The sequence below is a fragment of the Cokeromyces recurvatus genome, assembly GCF_025118155.1.
Source record: "Cokeromyces recurvatus strain NRRL 2243 chromosome Unknown BX663scaffold_1, whole genome shotgun sequence".
Taxonomy (NCBI): Eukaryota; Fungi; Mucoromycota; class Mucoromycetes; order Mucorales; family Mucoraceae; genus Cokeromyces; species Cokeromyces recurvatus.
In genome coordinates, this window is record NW_026251387.1 from 2,107,208 (window position 1) to 2,124,298 (window position 17,091).

The 17,091-nt window shown below is 30.9% G+C and overlaps 9 protein-coding genes across 9 annotated transcripts; 4 read left to right on the plus strand and 5 right to left on the minus strand.

Moving 5' to 3' along the window:
• Positions 1-612: 612 nt before the first annotated feature.
• BX663DRAFT_493632 (amino acid permease-domain-containing protein) lies at positions 613-3,426 on the plus strand. The gene is made up of 6 exons (XM_051525384.1): positions 613-759; positions 830-965; positions 1,032-1,725; positions 1,818-2,807; positions 2,864-3,247; positions 3,337-3,426. Exons 1-5 carry the CDS (start codon positions 654-656, stop codon positions 3,014-3,016), a joined length of 2,079 nt encoding a protein of 692 aa, XP_051388259.1. The 5' UTR covers positions 613-653; the 3' UTR covers positions 3,017-3,247; positions 3,337-3,426.
• BX663DRAFT_26674 (peptidyl-prolyl cis-trans isomerase) lies at positions 3,005-3,775 on the minus strand. Its single transcript, XM_051521930.1, has 3 exons — positions 3,612-3,775; positions 3,339-3,514; positions 3,005-3,249 (listed from the first exon to the last, which is right to left on the minus strand). Exons 1-3 carry the CDS (start codon positions 3,620-3,622, stop codon positions 3,110-3,112), a joined length of 327 nt encoding a protein of 108 aa, XP_051388260.1. The 5' UTR covers positions 3,623-3,775; the 3' UTR covers positions 3,005-3,109.
• Positions 3,776-5,293: 1,518 nt separating this feature from the next.
• On the plus strand, positions 5,294-6,925 carry BX663DRAFT_547883 (uncharacterized protein; the record flags this gene model as incomplete). The annotated part of the gene is made up of 5 exons (XM_051531040.1): positions 5,294-5,539; positions 5,827-5,930; positions 5,991-6,269; positions 6,332-6,696; positions 6,816-6,925. 5 exons carry the CDS (start codon positions 5,294-5,296, stop codon positions 6,923-6,925), a joined length of 1,104 nt encoding a protein of 367 aa, XP_051388261.1.
• Positions 6,926-7,429: 504 nt separating this feature from the next.
• BX663DRAFT_528738 (uncharacterized protein) lies at positions 7,430-8,164 on the plus strand (the record flags this gene model as incomplete). Its single annotated transcript, XM_051530183.1, has 5 exons — positions 7,430-7,466; positions 7,528-7,806; positions 7,861-7,945; positions 8,055-8,070; positions 8,138-8,164. 5 exons carry the CDS (start codon positions 7,430-7,432, stop codon positions 8,162-8,164), a joined length of 444 nt encoding a protein of 147 aa, XP_051388262.1.
• On the minus strand, positions 8,052-9,608 carry BX663DRAFT_493646 (uncharacterized protein). Its single transcript, XM_051525385.1, has one exon. It carries the CDS (start codon positions 9,565-9,567, stop codon positions 8,158-8,160), a length of 1,410 nt encoding a protein of 469 aa, XP_051388263.1. The 5' UTR covers positions 9,568-9,608; the 3' UTR covers positions 8,052-8,157.
• Positions 9,609-9,658: 50 nt separating this feature from the next.
• On the minus strand, positions 9,659-11,714 carry BX663DRAFT_493648 (uncharacterized protein). The gene has a single exon (XM_051525386.1). The coding sequence runs from the start codon at positions 11,476-11,478 to the stop codon at positions 9,745-9,747; it is 1,734 nt and encodes a 577-aa protein (XP_051388264.1). The 5' UTR covers positions 11,479-11,714; the 3' UTR covers positions 9,659-9,744.
• A 1,178-nt stretch (positions 11,715-12,892) lies between these two features.
• Positions 12,893-14,248, plus strand: BX663DRAFT_482478 (uncharacterized protein; the record flags this gene model as incomplete). The annotated part of the gene is made up of 4 exons (XM_051524433.1): positions 12,893-12,964; position 12,986; positions 13,254-13,421; positions 13,593-14,248. 4 exons carry the CDS (start codon positions 12,893-12,895, stop codon positions 14,246-14,248), a joined length of 897 nt encoding a protein of 298 aa, XP_051388265.1.
• Positions 14,232-15,364, minus strand: BX663DRAFT_493651 (cyclin-like protein). The gene is made up of 4 exons (XM_051525387.1): positions 15,064-15,364; positions 14,865-15,008; positions 14,599-14,774; positions 14,232-14,542 (listed from the first exon to the last, which is right to left on the minus strand). Exons 1-4 carry the CDS (start codon positions 15,130-15,132, stop codon positions 14,314-14,316), a joined length of 618 nt encoding a protein of 205 aa, XP_051388266.1. The 5' UTR covers positions 15,133-15,364; the 3' UTR covers positions 14,232-14,313.
• A 425-nt stretch (positions 15,365-15,789) lies between these two features.
• On the minus strand, positions 15,790-17,053 carry BX663DRAFT_493655 (Sin3 associated polypeptide p18-domain-containing protein). The gene is made up of 4 exons (XM_051525388.1): positions 16,896-17,053; positions 16,790-16,839; positions 16,671-16,727; positions 15,790-16,568 (listed from the first exon to the last, which is right to left on the minus strand). The coding sequence occupies exons 1-4, from the start codon at positions 16,929-16,931 to the stop codon at positions 16,142-16,144; spliced, it is 570 nt and encodes a 189-aa protein (XP_051388267.1). The 5' UTR covers positions 16,932-17,053; the 3' UTR covers positions 15,790-16,141.
• Between the last annotated feature and the right edge of the window lie 38 nt (positions 17,054-17,091).

Genomic DNA, 17,091 nt, shown 5'->3' on the forward strand with positions numbered 1-17,091 from the left:
TTATAGCATAAGACAAAGTGTTTGTAATTAACCAGAATGACTAATATAACAACAAAATTCTGACGATCAAATTGAAATACTGTTAAAGAGGGTATTCTTTAGATGTGAAATTAATAATTATTTACAAAAGAAAAGGTTGTTTATTCTAGTTATTATATAATAAAAGCAACGTATAGCTAGTTGATCATTATACCTATTTAATTTTCATATAACGGACCTGACATATTATTTAAAGAAATGTATATCAGTTTCTTATATTTAACAGTTTTAATCTTTTTATTCTAGTCATATTTTCTCTTAACTTATTGACTTGATGTAAGTCGCATTTACAGAAACTTTATATTATTATATAATTGTCGATATAATATAACAATAGTCAATACATTATTATAATCTATATTATTTTATAGTTATTTGAACATTTTAAAAACAAACATTGCTACTAGTAGGAAAAAAAAAAGGTACAAAAAACTACTGTTAATTAAAAACAGAATAATTTTTTTTTTGATCTACAAATACTATTTTAAATTAAACTTCACTTTTCTATACATGAAACATTAATTATTATTAAAAAATTTTAAGATCAATTTTTCATACTGACTGTTTTCTTCTTGCTTCTTGTTTTTTTTTAAAAAAATAAAAATTATCTTATAATGGAAGAAAAAAAAAGCGCATTACCTAGTACAAGTGGTCATTGCGCAAATGTAAATAATGAAACTGTTTCGATTAAAGAAAATGGAAAAGAAAAATATTCTACTTGTAAGAATTATGTTTATGATCTTGCCTCATTTTGACATTGATTTTGAGCATGTACTTTTAATGTAATTAGTACAACTTCCTCCTTCTTTTGCAGAATCAGAATTTCATCAGATTCAACGAAATCAGAATTCAAGAGGAGCATTATTAAAGTGGTCAAATGTGCCCTCTAGATATCCAAATTTGAGTAATGCTTGGGAGTTTGCGGGGTAATAACAATGATGTATAAATTTAAAAAAAAAAGTTGTTAAAAATTTTAACGTATTATGCATAAGATGGGGAAGTACATACTATCTTGAAATTGATCCATCAGATATTGAAACTTCTAAAAAGGAATTAACACAAAAAGTAACTATTGGACAATGGCGAGCGACATCTATTGCTGGTAATGACTTGATTGCCTCTGTTTTATATTCTATTGGTCCTTGTGTGCTACAATCAGGAAAATATGCTCCAATTTCAATGCTACTTGTTGCACTACTGATGTATCCAATGAAACGTATTATCACTGAGGTAGCTACAGCTATGCCTCTAAATGGAGGAACTTACAATGCTATGTTGAATTCTACATCAAAGTCCACAGCTGCAGTTGCTGCATGTCTTTCGATTCTGGATTATCTAGCAACTTGCGTTGTATCAGCATCAACCGCAAGTGCTTATCTAGCAGCAGAAGTTACTCTACCTGAAAAACTAACACCATTTGTATTGACCATTGTCATCTTGATACTTTTTTCGTTAATCTGTTTATTAGGCTTAAGGGAGTCATCTACACTAACACTTTCTATCTTTTCTTTACATCTAATCACTATGGCTGTTGTGATGATGACAAGTATCATTATGTGGGGGAAAAATGGGAATGAAACTTTAATTGATAATTGGACAAAGATAGCTAATCCTCCAGGTACAAGTCCTATTTTGATGATTGTAAAAGGTGTTTGTATTGGGTTATTAGGCGTCACTGGATTTGAAGTAAGATGAAAATTTGAGTTTATGTACGTTATATCTGTATACATATTAATTTAATGTATGTGTATGTATGTATGCATGTATGTATATTCTAGTCTGCTGAAAATTATATTGAAGATTTAAGTCATGGAACATTTCCTAAAGTCATGGATAATATGTTTCGATTTTTATTAGCTTTGAATGCACCCATGACACTCTTTGTTACCGTCTTAGTCCCCATTCCAATTATTCAAGAGAATGCAGCTCATGCAGTATCTATATTAGGAGAGTATGCAGCTGGTGGACATCGCTGGTTACGTCTTTGGATTATGATAGACGCAGTGATTGTATTATGTGCTGGTGTCTTGACTGGACTTATTGGAGCTATTGGTTTAGTACAACGAATGGCAAGTGATGGTATTTTACCCCAGTTCTTCTTGAACCGAAATCGATTCACAGGCTCTTATCAATACATTATTCTTATTTTCTTAATTCTAAGTATCACACTTTATTCAATTGTAGGAGGGGATACAAGTTCCTTATCTGGCGTATTTGCAGTGGCTTTCTTAGGCAGCTTATCTACCTTTACTTTTGCAAATATTATGATTAAATACAAAAGGAATCGTTTGCCACGGCTTTCTAAAGTATCCCTTCCAACTGTACTCTTGACCTGTCTTATTTTACTAGCAAGTTTAATTGGCAATATTATAATCAATCCTATGATTGCAGAATATTTTGTTATATACTTTATCGTAGTTTTAGTGGTGGTATTATCGATGTTGAAACGTTGTTGGCTATGGAAACTTTGCTATTGGTTATTCAGTCAAATGGATTTATTACATAAATATTACCCTCATTTATCAGAAAAGATAGAGTACTTTATACAGGTTCATATAAAGAAAATAAGAAAGAATCCAATAGTATTCTTTTTGAAGACAGACGAGCCTCATGTAATGAACAAAGCCATACAATACATAAAAAAGAATGAAGATGCGGGTCAAATCAAGTTTATTCATCTATATCAACATTTAAATGATATACCTGACCATTTAGAGGCACATCATCATATGTTGGATCAAATTTATCCCAAGATTCAAATTGATCTAGTAAAGATAATGCAATCTATTTATATTTATAGTCTTCAATTAATCATTCTTTCTAGATATTTATTCAAGGTGAATTTAGTCCTGAAACTGTAGATTCTATATCTAGACAGTTAAATATATCTAAATCACAAATGTTTATGGCTTGTCCTGGTAAAGACTTTAAACATTCATTTGGTGATTTCGGTGGCTTACGTATTATCATGTTATAATAACCTATATATCACCCACCCACCCAACCAACCAACACATTTTTTTATTTTTTTTTTATTTTCATGTTTTATTTTATTTTAAATGGATAATTTTTAGTTGATCTTCAAAAGTTCAACGTCAAAAATCAAAGTAGCTCTAGGAGGAATAAGACCAGGGTAACCACGTTCACCATAAGCATAATCATAAGTACAAGTCAATCTAGCCTTTTGACCGATAGACAATTGAGGGACACCTTTTTTTTTTTTTTTTTTTTTAAAAAAAAATTATATAAATACACTTCATAAATGCATATTTTTTTTTGTTTTGTTTCCTTTTTTTTACCTTCATCCCAACCCTTAATAACTTGACCAACACCAATAGTGCATTGGAAAGGGGAGTTACGGTCGCGAGAAGAATCAAACTTAGTACCGTCTTCAAGGGTACCAACATAGTGAATGGTGACTCTGTCACCTTTCTTAGGGAAGTTCTTTCCATCACCGGGAGCAATAGTTTCAACACTAAAATATTTATATTTATATGAAAAAAAAAGAGTTTTATATATAAATATCAATGATGTGTATCATTAAAGATTATTTAACAGCTTTCATTATTTACGTAACACCCATATTAATTAATTCTAATATGTCTTTAAGTGAAAAAGAAAAAAGAAGCTTATCACAAGAAAAAAGTTTTTTTTTTCTACTCTAGGGACACGTAAGTCCGACAGTCGTCTTTATAAAGTCACAAGAAACAAAAAAAAAAAAAAAAAAAAAAAAGAATTTGCACAGGGTTAAGGGTATGCCATAGAGTATGCGAGTTTGATCATAAATTGAAAGAGTAACAGCAATATATTTAGTGGTAGGATTTCATTGATATCCTAAACGTTGACTATAAATTTTTTTTTTTTTTTTTTTTTTTTTTTTTTTTTTTTTTTTACACGTCTGTAGAAAAGAGAGCGTCTTATCCAATGTAGCTATTAACGCGACATCATTTGCATATGATAAAGACATAATTAAAGGAGCCATCGATACGGCACAGTTCTACTATGTTTGATACGATTAAAATGAATCACTCCTTTCTTCCTTTCTTTTTTGAATAGACGACTAATTTACTGATCAAGTCTACGAAGGATGTAAGAATAGGGGGCATCGAAAACATCATAGCGAATTAATCAAAGCGAAAACTAGATAGCAAAATTTATAATACACTATGTCTACCAAGAACATTTTTCGACATCTTCGTCTTTACTAAAGCTTACTTGAAATGAACAACGTCTATTATTCCAGAAGCTAAAAATAAATAAATAAATAGTCAATTCGACTCGTTGGAGTAACTTTATGTAATATGATAATATTGTGTCTTTATACATAGGCACAGTAAACGTTATATCAAATTGCACTATGCTAACTATGTTTACTTTGTATACAGTCCGGCTAGTGGACATTGTCGGCCACAAAAAAAAAAGAAATTGCCGATTACACAAAGATATAATAAAGATATAATTGTCAAAAGACATGATTTAATTTTGTCCATTAATGCAGTTCCTTTATGGGCACTCTATAGAGCATTAGCCAAATTACATGAACAAATTATATATAAAAAAACAATATATACAAAAGAAAAGTATAAAAACCCCCCTGAGAAAACGAACAAGGGAAGGGAAAAGGGAAAAAAGAAACAATAGACTAATTTGTATACTTGATGATCTAAAGGTACAACTAACGGATGGGAACTTTGATACGCACTTACCTCCGTGGAGATGCAATTAGAAAACAAAAAGAAACATTTCATCAGCGACGAAAACAAGAAACAGACAACCATAAATCACCAGGATCGGGATTAGGAGCCATATGGGCTGACGGGTGACTTAGGGTATCAACCACGTACAGCCAAGAAAGTAGAACCGACCAGAAAGGAGGGGGGGCCAGAGGAAGCAACAAGAGGGAGACAGTTAAGAGCATGATCAATCCGGTTGATACCAGGAGGAGAGACAGGCAACTGAGAGTATGAAGATGGACAAATATAGAATATAAACTTTTTTACTGACTTCTTTTAGATAATGTTTTTTGATAATTATATGAAGACTGTTTATACTAATTCTGATGTTATGTTAACCGTCGTAACCAAGGGTAACACTAACTGTGGCAGGGCTGCGGTCAATATTGGTCATACATCGATTAACCAAATGATAATATAGTGGTTTTAAGATACTGACTTTAATAATTATAATGCAAAGAAAAAGAAAAAAAAAGAAACCGCGTTTCTTTCCAATTTTTACATAAAACTACTGTATCAAAATGGCCCCTGAAAAGCATACAAAAATGAGAATAAGTGGTTTTTCGAAGGACTACAAGTTCTTAGATTACTTAAATTCATCTCTCAAGCCACCAAATCCAAAACTAGATTATTTCAACTTTGCTAATAAGTTTTATGGAACAGAAAGAGCTACCAACAATTATTACTTGGATCTACTTGACAAGCTTTCAAAAAATCAAAGCAATAAATTAATGAAGATAGCCACAAACGCAAAAAAATTGTTTAATGTTAGTTCTAATATTTGTTAACACTTAATAGGAACTCTAATAATATTCATTTTTGTAGTCGCGAAATAGAAATAGTGAATTTGAACGGATTTGTAATGAATATTGGGACAAAAGAGCGGATACTACTTTAATAAGATCAATTCAAAATGAAAACCGACAAACAATCAGGAAATTAAATAGATTAACTAACAAGAGTATCTGAACTCTTGCCGTTAAGGTTAGTATTATTAGGAAGCTTATCAAGTGATATAATAATGGAAATAACACGTACTTTTTAAAATACATAGGTTTTTAATTCAAATGAAGAAGAGGAACGTGAAGAAGAGGAACGTGGGGACGATGAAGGAACCTCTATTGCTTTACAACAGTTATCTGATCTAGCTTCTAATAAGTAAGTGCTGTATGTTAAGAAATGGCAGTACTTATTTAAAATTGTCTTATTGTTATGTAGAGTTGGACACTTGAAAATAATCGACTTGTCGTCTCCAATAGCAATGGAGATATTAAAATCTGAAATTCCAGCTAAGAAGTTCAATCGGATTACTGCTGCAACGAATATTGAGTCCATCACTTTATCTAATTATGCTACACATATGTTGAATGCTCTTAAAAGTTCCTCTCTGTCTCCATCACTTTTAAGAGAAGCCTTATATACAAATGGCTTTAAGCGAGGTTTTAATTTCATTCTTCATTTTGATGTTTCTTTTATTGAAGTTACCACCCGCTACTTGTAATGTATTTTCAATTATCATCCTATCTATACTCAAATATTTCTAACCTATTCATCTCTAGCCTGGATTTACTGTGTTCGCCTAATAACCCTCTGAATCAAACAATCCTCGAAAGATCAGCGGCGACATATTTTATTATTTATATTGTAAACCAGTTATTTATGTCTGATAACGATATAGTTCAACTTGATTGGTTAGAACGCGAATTCTTTGCTATTGATAAAACAAAGTGGGACGGCGTGCTTATCAAGGTCGGCAACAGGTCCTGTTCACCAAGTTTGATAGAGTTTTCTGGTGGTTGCAATGATAAAACCCCAAGTAGCAAGAACCAACACGATATCACAAAACTTTATTCAAAAATGGTTAAAATTCTCAAGAAGCACCCCTCAAACACAACAGAGCAAGTATTTTGTTTACGTTATTATGGTAAGATTACGATTTGTCCTTCAAGTATTTTATGCTTAATTATCGTTCCTTTTTTTTTTTTTTTTTTTTTTTTTTTTTTTTTTTCGCAACAAATAAGTGTATTTACTTTGAAAAGCTAGCCTGTTATAAGAATTCGCTGTTCCGATCTATTCATGCATCAATTGAAACTCCCACGACCCCAAGGAAACTTGTTGAATACATTAAAGAAGTTCCAAAGATCCTGGCTTAGAAACAAGCAGTCGTTGATCATACAGTTCAATTTAAATAATTTTCAAGTCATTCTTTTCAATAACAATAACGTGAAATACCTTAAATAATATTGATCCATTATTTAATAATAAATCTTTATCATTTGTCTGTCTATCGCTCATATTAAGTTGTCCATTCTATCTTTGAAATAAAAAGTATTTGTCATTGTAGAGATTTAATTTTGCCCGTTAATGCTATTCCTTTTGTCGTTTTTTTTTTCCCTCAAACTTTTAAAATCTTGTCTTTTTACAATTATATCTTTGTGTAATCGACAATTTCATTCTTTTGTGACTGACAATATCCACCAGCCAGACTGTATAATATTGGTTCAATTTTTAACCTTCCCCGATATTGTCATGTGAAAAAAGGAAAGAAAAGAGAAAATGCCGTGTAACGAACTTGTTACTACTATCCTTCCCCTCACCTCACCTCCCCCACATTTCTTTTTTTATCATTTCTTTTTTCTTTATTTCTTTCTTTCATAATGTCACAACAAGCTCCTTCTATCACTAATAATTCAGGTATATCAAATAATTCATTTTGAATATATTTATTTAAAATAAAATAAAATTACTATAAAAGATAATAAAAAAAGAACATTCGGAGAATTCTCTTCAATATCAGAAGAAAACAATAGTAGTAGTAGCACCACCACCAACACCACCACCACCACAACAAAAAAAGAACGTAAAGGACGTAAAGCACCACATGAGTTATTAACAGAAGCAGAAAAGAAAGCAAACCATATTGCTTCCGAAAAGAAACGGAGACAAAATATTAGGCTTGGTTTTGATCAATTAATAGAGATTGTACCTTCTTTGACTCAGGGAAATAGATCTGAAGCCTTTATTTTACAAAAATGTAAATAAGATCCTTGTAGTTTGTTACAGCAATTAACACTTTATACTAATTTAGCTGTGGATCATATTAAGCAATTGATTGATGCTAAAAATGATTTAAAAACTCAAATAAGAAATCTTCAAACTATGTTAGGTGAATCGTAAGTAATTCTAATTCTAATTTTATTTCTAATTAGTATTATTATTATTATATATTTTATTAAACAAAAAAAAAAAAAAAATTAATAGAACATTTTAAAATATTAGTAGTAATTTTGATGAAGATGTATGTTTAAACTATTTATTATTTAATTATACACGAGTAATATTATTTACAGTGATTTATAATATAGTCCTCTGAAGATGATTTGGCTTATTGAGGAGTAAAGAACTCTAGATGACGATGATGTTGATTACGATAACGTACATAAGCAGAGTATGTACTCTTTGGTGTACCAATAAATAATTTTGCACGTGATGCTACTTCTGCATCAATCATAGGTAGTAAAAAACTTTCAATGGATTCCTTATTTTTTGTCTTGGCATTATAAAAATCATTGAGTGTGAAAATACATGGATAATGTTCAAATAATTCCGAAAATTGCCTTTTCGGTTCTAAAGCATCTGTAGCTAAATAAATAATTTGTAACCGAGGAATTTGTAGATCCCTGACAGAGAGACATTCTCCAAGTCTTTCTCGAGTTGTCATATTGGATTGAGTTAATAATGATTGAGTCACTAATTGAGCTCGAGATAGTCTATCTTCTTCTGTCATCTTTCTCTGTGAGTCTTCTTCTTTCCTTGTTGAAGAATGAGATACAGTTGCTAGTTGCTCACTTAAAGCTATTTCTATTTCACCAATCGTTTCTTCTGTCATCTCTAGAAAGACACCATCTCCCTGACGTAAATGAACACTTACATAATCATAATTTAATTCTTCTTGAATCCTTTGACTTTGTTCATTCACAACGGGATGATTGATAGCTGTTGTTCTGTGCAGATATTCTCTGATCCACATTAATTCCGGCTCTCTTAAAATCAGTCTTGTCGTACCAAAGAGTGAGCCGAATTCGAGATAAGGCTCCGGTCGGTTACGTAAAGAAGCCAAATCAATATGAGAATCATATTTATAGGTATCGCCATCCCCAGGTTGTGGCTGCCACTGATCAAGATGATGATCATGAATTTGATAAGAGTAACGTACTGAATCGTTCAAACTATACTTTATGGGCGATATATGATGCAAGCGTGCATGGTGTTTAATAAAATCACGACTCATGTCCTCTCGAGATTCAACACGAATACCCAGTTGATACGCTGTTGTTAAATCAAAGATGGATTCCATCGGAACAGGCTTATATTTTCTATAGCCATAACATTTTGTAGACACGATAAGATCTTGTCTACCTTGTTTAACAATAGAGGGACATAAATCGATTTGTCTCGATAGTACATGAAACGGGCTCCAAAAGGCTCCCTTACCAATATTAAGTTCAGGCATCAGAAGGGTACGATTAAGAGCTTTCGCCAAAAGAAGGGCATTGATTAAGGCAATACGTTGATTATGAAGACCTGAATGTGGTAAGTACGTTAGATATCTTTCACCAATTTCAGAATATGGATGATGATAATAATCGTCTTCTGGTGTCACAATGTTTGCTTCTTTATAATTATTTATTTTTTTGATAGATAACCTTATCTTGAATGGCTTATTTATCAAAGACCATGTTAAAGAAGCCAGTATAATTAAAACAATGATAATAATCGTGTTCTTTATTATCATGTCCTACTACGTATTTTCTAGATGATTTATAAAAAAAAAAAAAAAAAATTCTTTGTTTCAATATAGGATCTTTTTTTTTTATATGTCAATGGTAAAAATAAATCATATCACGGACTCCGAAAGTAAATTATTGATATTTTTTTTTTTTATTATAGAAAAAAAAATAATTAAAATATATTAGAAATTTGTTGTAGTTGATGATGCTATTGTTGCTGCTGCTACTGTTGTTGGAGTAGTAGTATTTGTCTCCAAATTATTATTTATAATAGAGTTTGATTGCTGCTGTCTTGCTTCAATTTCTGGGGGATTAGGTAAAAGCGTTGTTGACGTGCTTTTTAATGAAACAATGTTTTCATCTTTGTTACTATAATTATCATCATTCACTATAGGGGCTTTGTTCATGGTAGTGTCAGTGTCATTACTATTATTAATAGTTTCTATTGTTGCTGTTGTTTCATTTACTTTCATACGTTCTCTTTCTTTAATAGCTTCAGCCATTTCTTTATTATTTTCATGAGGAGAAGAAGAAGAAAGACTATGATTGTTAGTAGAGGGTGTATCTACTGAATGCTGCTGAATTTGTTTATTATCATCTGTTGATTGACCTGTCAAGACAGGCAATACATGGCTCGAAGGTAAAGGACCTCCCATACCTAACTTTGCATTTAATTCCTCTACTTCCTTCATTAATCGATAACTTTCAGATCCCTGCATTGAATTTAATGAAGATAATTTTTCTTTTAATTCTTCTACTTCTTTTACTAATTTGGCGTTTTCTTCTTCAAGTCGTACAATCTTTTCTTCCATATCTTGAATATGCTGTTTCTTCTTTTTACGGCATTCTTTGGCTGCTACACGATTCCTCAATAGACGACGTTGACGTCGTTCATCATTTGATAAACTACGTGTATTAGGCCTCTTTGCTCCCTCCTCTGTAAGAGGCCCGTTAGGTGCAGCTGCAACTGCAACTGCTGCTGGAGCTCCATTATTAGGCTGTAAAGCAGTAGGAGCTGGATGGGACATTTGTGGAGGCGGGCCTGGTAAAGCAGTGATGACATTACCTGATTGTTGAAATTGTTGAAAAAAGTTAGAAGCAAGACTAGGTACTGGGATAGGAGAGACCATAGCTTGTGCTAAAGAAGAGGCCGTTAAATTACTAAGGTCCTGTCCTTGTGCTTGCACATAAGATTGAAGTAATTGTTGTTGTTGAGGGTCAGTTAATAAATGCAAACCAGGTGGAGGAGGATGTGCACCCTGTGCGATACTTAAGATATGTGTGGTATTCACTTGTGATTGATTATTATTATTATTATTAGTGGGAATAGGGTTTCTATCATTCTCAGTGTTAGTTTGTGTACCCTCATTCTCGTTAGATTTCATTTGCTGAGAGTTTTGGGACTGCTGTGATCTTTCTTCTTCTTCTTTTTCTTGCCCCTTTTCTTTATTCCCATCATTCTTGTTCTCTGAGTAGTTGGGTTCAGATGGAGTTACATTATCATTGCTTTGTTTATCAGAATCAGGAGATCCGGGTAAGTTGGCAGGTGAATTCATATTATCATCCGCAGTAGCCATAGTTCTATTTTTAGGCTTGATATCGTTCATAATGGTATCAGGAGCTTCCAAAGTAGTAGTAGTAGTATTAGAAGTAGCTGTATTCAAAATAGGATGCGTGATAGTAACAGAGTCAGTATCAGTATTACTAGTTATTACTGTAGTTTCAGATTGAGCATCAGAATTGATAGTTTCATCTGTAGAAGTAGTTGATTCAATTTTTTCTAGTTTAATCGTCTTAGTCTCTCTACCATCTTCAATTTCTGAACTAGCTGCACGTTTAGAATTATTCATTTCAGCCTCTTCTGTATTTATAGTTTTTTGATTAATTTCAGTTCGTACAGTTGTTGATTCAGACATTAATTAACTCTTTTTATCTTGAATATATTTTCAAGTTAATATACTTTATATTATCTTTCCACCCTTGTTCATTCCATCCCACCAACATATACATGTACATATAACACACAACATTTTTTTTTTTTTCTATTGCTTACCAAGTATTTTAAAAAAAAATATCCTTTATATGCGTTTTATTTTATTGGATGAAGTCGGGAGTAGCTTTTTTTTTTTTTTTTTTTGATGACGAAAAGAAGTTGACGACGTAAGAGAAAAAGGGGAGAAAAAAAAAAGATGACGACGACTAGAAATTTTTTTTAATGTCATTTTTTTTATTAGTGTGAAGGTGTGGGAAACAGTTAGAACCAGGGGGGGGGTGTAAGTAGAGTGAAAATTATTTAATTTATGATGATTGGCTGATATTTCTATTTAAAGTTGCAGCCAATTACTTGTGAAGATTACAATTAAAGGCGCGTAAACACAATTTTTCTATGCGCGTAAAACTATGAATCCATATGCATTATGTAGCGTAGTAACATAATGTGCATAATTACACTTAGAAATTGATGTTATATGTATATATATACGTATATAAATATATGTATACACATATACATATTTCTATTGTTATGATTAAATAGAAATTTTATTATCTATTTAGTCTTTGTGATGAGCACATAGTATTACTGGATTGTCTAGATCAACTCAACATAATAAGAATGAAAAGGAAATTTGAAGAAAAATCTTTGTATGGGATACAAAGAGGATAGCTTATTATGAAATATATAATATAATATAATTTGTGAAAAATAGTGAGAGACGAATTAAATAAAATTCGGTAAACAAACCAGTAGGATGACAATTGCATGTTCGAGGCTCACGGCCTGGTAGCCATCTAAGATGCTAACTGAGAACATGTCTTCGTTTGACAGACAATATAGGTGGCCAAATGATAGCATCTCTACTTTTCTTTTGTTACATTATTATTAATTGAAGCTTAGACGCTTCCAGAGCTTTTATTTTATTTTATTTTGCAATTTAGAGTGATACTAGTAATAAGAAAAACTTTCTTTATAACGTGTTCGTAATAGCCTATTTCTTCATGATTTGGCTAGATTAAGGATTATATTAGTGACAGTTATTCAAATTCTATAGTATCGAAAACTAGAGTGCTTTATAATTCATCATGTCTTCAAAGTTATTGTTATCATTACTCTCTTTATAGTTATAGTAGTAATAGTAATAATAGTTTTTTTTTCCTTTTTTTTTAAGATTAAACTTCTATATAAAATATGAAAAGAAAAATGATGACTATAATAACGATATAATAAATTGTTTGCCTAATCCTAGTAATGCCTTAAACATTTTACTAGACGTAACCATACATTATTTTATCTTTAGTCAATTAAACAAGCATTTTGGAAGGGAGGACTGAATGTATATGTACCCCCAGCCCCTTATTATTATTAATAACAATACACCAATAATTTACTTGAAACTAAAAAATGTAAATATTTAATGTATGTAGAGTACATAACTTTGTTAAGGGCTTTTTTATTATTATTATTCATTATATACGACGTATATTATTTCATTGTATTGTATTGTATTCTATACAGTCACATCCTTTTCTTCTTGATCTTATATAAAAATGGGACATCATAAAACTATTAGAAATCGCAATGATATTAAAAAGAAAAGAAAAAAGCCACATCATAATAAGAAATTAAAACATCAAAATAAAAAAAACAAACATTTTACTATTGTAAATAAACCAACATCTTCCTCAATAACAGCCATAGATCAACTTCAGACTTATTCAGTTCAAGAAATTTATAATGGAAAAACTGATTTTACTCAAGAAACAGTATTGAATAACAAAGATACTGCTATATTTTCGTCTGATTTGCAGAACAGTAATATTGAAGATTATATCTCTTCAACTAATAACAAAAAGACACAAAGTACTGCAGTTATAGCTGGTGTTATGGGCGGCATTGTGTTTATTATTATAGTCACTATGCTTTCTATAATAAAGAAGAGGAATAGAGTTAATAAAAAAATGAATGATATACTGGCTAATAAAAGAATAATAAATAATCACGATAATAAATTGTATTGCAATTCTTTATTAGATGATAAGACTTCAGTATTTGATCATACTAAAGATACCATTTTAACTACATCGTTCGTTAAAGACACAAACACTAGCAACATACTGCCCCAGCATTGTTCTTCTACTATCGATCCGCCAATGTTAGAGGGAGAAGAAGAAAAGGATACTGCTATTGTTTTAACTGCGTCTAATCATCAATTCCATCACTTAAAGGACGAAATATTTATTTCATCTCATCCTTCAGAACACAATAGTTTAAACACTCTAGTTGAAACACAAGCTTCTATTTCACGTAATAGCTCTGGTAGTGTAACAAAATTTGACTTGGATACAACACTTTTAACTATACCCAATCCATCTTATCTTACTCCTCACACTCTCTCAACATCTTCTACTGCATGGCGTCATTCTCTGTCTTCTTTAACTTCCAGCATTTATATGGATGCACTTTCAAGCCCTGTCCCTTCTATTGTCAATAACATCGAAGAGACCATTATGGAGCATCAACAATTACAACACGAAGGACCTAACTATATTGATCATTTTAAACATAATAGCAAGCATTATCATCATCAAACAAACATGAATAACACAAGTCATATTTTTGAAGCTTATAAAGCTCAATTAGTTCAAATTATAGACGATTTTGACGACATGAATAGAATAACACATTAAAAAGAAATTCCCTTTTTTTTTTATCCTTTAACATATAATAAAATCAACTTTTTTTTTTCTTTCTTTTATGTAACTTTATAGAGTGGTAGATTAGCTCTATCTAATTTTTTATAATATAAACGTCGAATATGTGCTGCAGCGTTTTTAACATTAACAAAGTCCACATCAAATAATAGCCACCATTCTTTTCCAATTTGACATGGTAATTTAACACCTTCTTCTCTACATGCTAACCAAATAGCTGCGCAGGCAATTGTAGGAGGCTCATAAGTTACATAAATATTTGTTCTTAACCTAAGATAACGCGTTACATTCCTTCTTTTAATCTCCTTTCTTTTCTTCTTCTTTACCCATCATTTAAATAATTCCATGCTTTCCTAGATATAACTTCATCATCTTCTAACCCTAAAATTCTCAAGTAATTGATCATCAAGTTATACGGTAATTGAACATGGACAATAAATCCTAACTTTCTTAATATTTGCATTTCTGCTGTACTAGCCATGTTCTTCATATTATATGCTTTCTATATACATGTATATAAATTTAATAAACATATAAATGCTTTTGATCCTATAAGTTTCTCCTCTTTTATAAATATATACTCTCTATTTACTTGCGAAAAAGCATCCAAAGGGATATTAATGGGCTGTCCTTTCATTTTACGTATTAATAAGTCATAAACAGTAATTAAATGTGTCATTCGAACAGAGCATTCTTCTAATTTTGCAGCAAGAAATAATGCACCCATACCAATTTCCTAAAAGTTTTACAAGTATTACATCATGTTTCGTTCCCAAAAAAAAAGCACTTACCACGATGCCAAATTCTTTCAAACTTGCCATATAAAAGAATCGTTGAAACAAAACTTGAGCTGTAGCCATAGCAACCTGAGGTCTACATGTTCATATAATATACATATATATATATATAAATGAGCAAGATGTCTCAATTAAAGCATTTACAAGTTTTACAATTTTAACAAGATGCCTGCACTTTGAATTAATTCAGCTCCTAAATTACGTAAATCTTCTTCCAAATCTTCACTCACACCATCGCGTCTTGATACAGTTGTTTCCAACTGCTCAAGTGATGCCAAGGGATTATATAATGAAGAAGACATAGTTTGATTTTTATTTTATTTTTTTTATTTTATTTTTATTTTTATTGTGACACTTTATATGCAATAATGATAACTACCATAAGCCACATATGCATTTATGTAAAGAGTAAATATTTAATAATGCTTCCTATTCATCTTTTGTTAGTAAAGAAGGGAAGGGCCAATTTGAGACGTCTTTCAATCCTAATGTTACTAAAAAAGGAGGCTATAGGATAACCTTTATATAAAGAATAAGAGAGAACACTTGTTCTATAATTTGTATCTGATTACATAAAGTAAATTACTATGATAGTATCTAGTAAAGTAGTATAGATTACTTGTCAAGAAAAAAAAAAGGATAATATTCTGAAATGATTTTCATATATGTATCAAAAGCTTCATTGTTTCTTTTGTACATGATAACTAAATTATTGAGGTAATAATATATATATACATATATTTAAAGCTCTTTCTGTTCACTAGTCTTTTTCTTCGTTCGTTATTAAGAAGAGGTAAACTAGAGTCACCATGTATATCAATAAACATATTTGAAAACCCATCTGTATATATACAGGCCTTGGGAGGTATCTTTTATAGTAGCATATTCATACAGTTTGAAATGGTCAATAGATAAATAAGAAGAGTGTTTAAATACTGTTCATTTATAAACTAAATATGTACGCAAATGAATCCTTCTCTCCATTTTTATTTACATTTTTACATATGATGCTTAGCTTATGTATATGATTCCTTTCTAATCACATATGTTTTTTTTATTTTTTTTTTTTTATTTAATATCGATCTCTTCTTCCTCCTAATCTTCCGCCATATCGACTATTATTATCTCTGTTGTAAGCTGAACCACCAAAGTTTCTTCCACTGCTAAATCTATCATTTCCTAAACGTCCACCAAATCTATCTCCTGTACGGGCTCTTCCTGCATCTCTTCCAACAAGTTTATTTCTAATATTAGCTGGAGGACCAATAAATATCGCAACATCCAAATAATCGCCAATGAAAAAATTACAAGCTTCCAAAGTCTTTTTTTGATCTTCAGTAGGATTGGCAGGTACAACACGTCCAAGTTCTCTACTGTTATATCGTGCACGTTCACTATCTAAATAAATTAATCGAAAAGCGATACGTGCATCAGGATCTCTTGCTTCAGGAACTACTTGTTCAATTAATTGTGCAATTTCTTCTAATGTAGCATTTTTCCTACATGTATGAGTAAATAAATAATTAAACTACTTGTTGGTTCTCTCTCTCTCTTTTTTTTTTATTTTTATTTTTTTTTGTTTTAATTGATTTGCTCTTTACCAAGTATAAAGGCTTAATTCATCAGAAGGTACTGATTCAATAGTATATTGACTAAGTCTTTATTTAAAGTGAGTTCAAGTTGCGTTTATATATATATATACATGCTTTCAATTACTTACGGATTATGTCCTCCATTACGGAAAAAAATTCTTAACAGAAAAGGACATTCCTAGTTAATATATATCATATCAGTATATAAATTTGGTTATGAATTATTATTACTACCTTTTCACGATCAACAGTTGTTGTAGATGAAGACATTATATTAATAAAAAGATAGACAAAGAGAGAGGGGATACGCAATAAGGAAAAAAAAATAAAATAAAAATACAGAATAAAACAAAATCTAAAGTAAGCGCGTCCGTTGTATGCGGCAATTTAATTATTTTAATTCTTGCCCATTTAAAAGAAAAATCATTTC